Below are 1749 nucleotides of genomic sequence, written 5' to 3'. Positions count from 1 at the left end.
TTGAAAAAGCACGGAGTTAAGCATAAAGTCGCGACAGCTTGTCACCCACAAACCAGCGGACAAGTGGAAGTGAGCAACAAACAGATCAAAGCGATAATAGCTCGAATCATGGGAATCACAAAAAAGGATTAGACATTCAAACTAGATGATGCGCTATTGGCTTATAGGACCGTCTATAAAACGCCGATTGGGTGGACACCTTTCCAGCTTCTTTACGGAAAAAACTGTCACCTTCCGGTCGAGGTTGAATACAAAGCAATGTGGGCGACCAAGCTGCTGAATTTGAATATAAAGACTGCCCAAGAAAAGAGACTAATGGATCTCGAGGAACTCGATGAGATACGGCTGGAGGCTTATGATAATTCGAGAATGTACAAGGAAAGAACGAAGGCTTTTCATGACAAGAAGATCCGACACAAGGATTTAAAAGCTGGAGACAAAGTCCTTTTGTTCAACTCAAAGCTTCGGATATTCCCTTGGAAGCTCAATTCAAGATGGTCAGGACCCTTTGAAATTAAGGAAGTTCTGCCCTATGGAGCGGTCACTCTGCTAGGTAAAGATAAGAATGAATTTACTGTGAATGGGCAGAGAGTGAAGAAATACATGGCAAATGAGAGCACAGAGGTGGAATCATCTCTGCGTCTCGACGAACCCGCGCCAATCTGAGATGAATTGAAAGTCAAGCTTAGAGACTATAAACAAACTCACTTGGGAGGAAATCCCAAAGGCAGGTCTGTAAATATGATTTACATGTTTTTAGTATTTTCTCTCTTCAGTCCTTTCGCCCTACCCGATGAGCTACGCGATCCCACCCTCGATCAACACCTCGGATGCTGGTCCGAGTAAGTCGTCCGTGCGTATTTCTGAGCTCTCTGACGAGCAAACACCAGCACCTGCTGAAGTCGGAGACGACCCTGGCTATACGTTGGCGAGTATGGAGGCTGCTGCAACCTCCTTCTTCACCAACACATAAGGTACCACTTTCATCCGATCCTTGTATATAACATTGCATTTAGTTTCCTTTTACTTTGTGTGATTCTTGGATTCTTTTTATAACTTTTATTTACACAGAGACTGTGTAATTTAAGTTTGGGGGAGGGTCCTAGAATATTTTTAACTTTGTGTTTTATTTTCTTATTTTTCTTATTTCAAATTTTTGCATGCTAGTTTCATTCATTTGAGTCTGCATCTATGTGCATTGAAAAACCTAAAAAAAAAAATTTTTGAAAAATTAAAAAAAAAAAAAGAAAAAGAGTGTTCATATAGGATTGAGTCTAGTTTGTTTCATATATGATTGTTGCATATGCATCTTAGGGGACAATGATTAAAACTACCTTGTTAAAAATCAAACCTTAGGATTGAAGCTATAGCCCTTAGTCACAGTTCTATTTTTTACCAATCTTTTCGTTTAACCCGACTTGCTTGTCCTACCCATGAACCCAAACCTTTCTTTCAAACCTTGTTGTGAATTGTTGAGTGAGGCCTCTTTCATTGTGCTATAGGTTGTGAAACCTTGAGAGTATTGAGAACGACAAAGAACTGCCTCTTGATTTAGCTAAGTTAGATTTTGAACTAGCTAATAGATTCGGTTTTGAAAGATAGGTGGTTAGTATGTTTATTTGGGGTTGGGTTGAGGAATACAAAAAAAAGAAGTCCCTAAGGTTAAAATCAATTAGCTCTAAGTCTCTAAGTAAAAAAAAAAGAGAAAAAATCTTGCTAGAATCTCCTAGAAAGAAAGAAAAAAAAAAA

The 1749-nt window shown here is 39.0% G+C and overlaps 1 protein-coding gene across 1 annotated transcript; it reads left to right on the top strand.

Annotated features, from left to right (window-relative positions):
• On the top strand, window positions 316–666 carry LOC104783518. Its single transcript, XM_010508664.1, has one exon. The coding sequence runs from the start codon at window positions 316–318 to the stop codon at window positions 664–666; it is 351 nt and encodes a 116-aa protein (XP_010506966.1).

Source organism: Camelina sativa, chromosome 4, assembly GCF_000633955.1.
Source record: "Camelina sativa cultivar DH55 chromosome 4, Cs, whole genome shotgun sequence".
NCBI classification, from domain to species: Eukaryota; Viridiplantae; Streptophyta; class Magnoliopsida; order Brassicales; family Brassicaceae; genus Camelina; species Camelina sativa.
The sequence above is the reverse complement of the archived record's forward strand: the minus strand, read 5'-3'. Positions and strand labels throughout refer to the sequence as shown.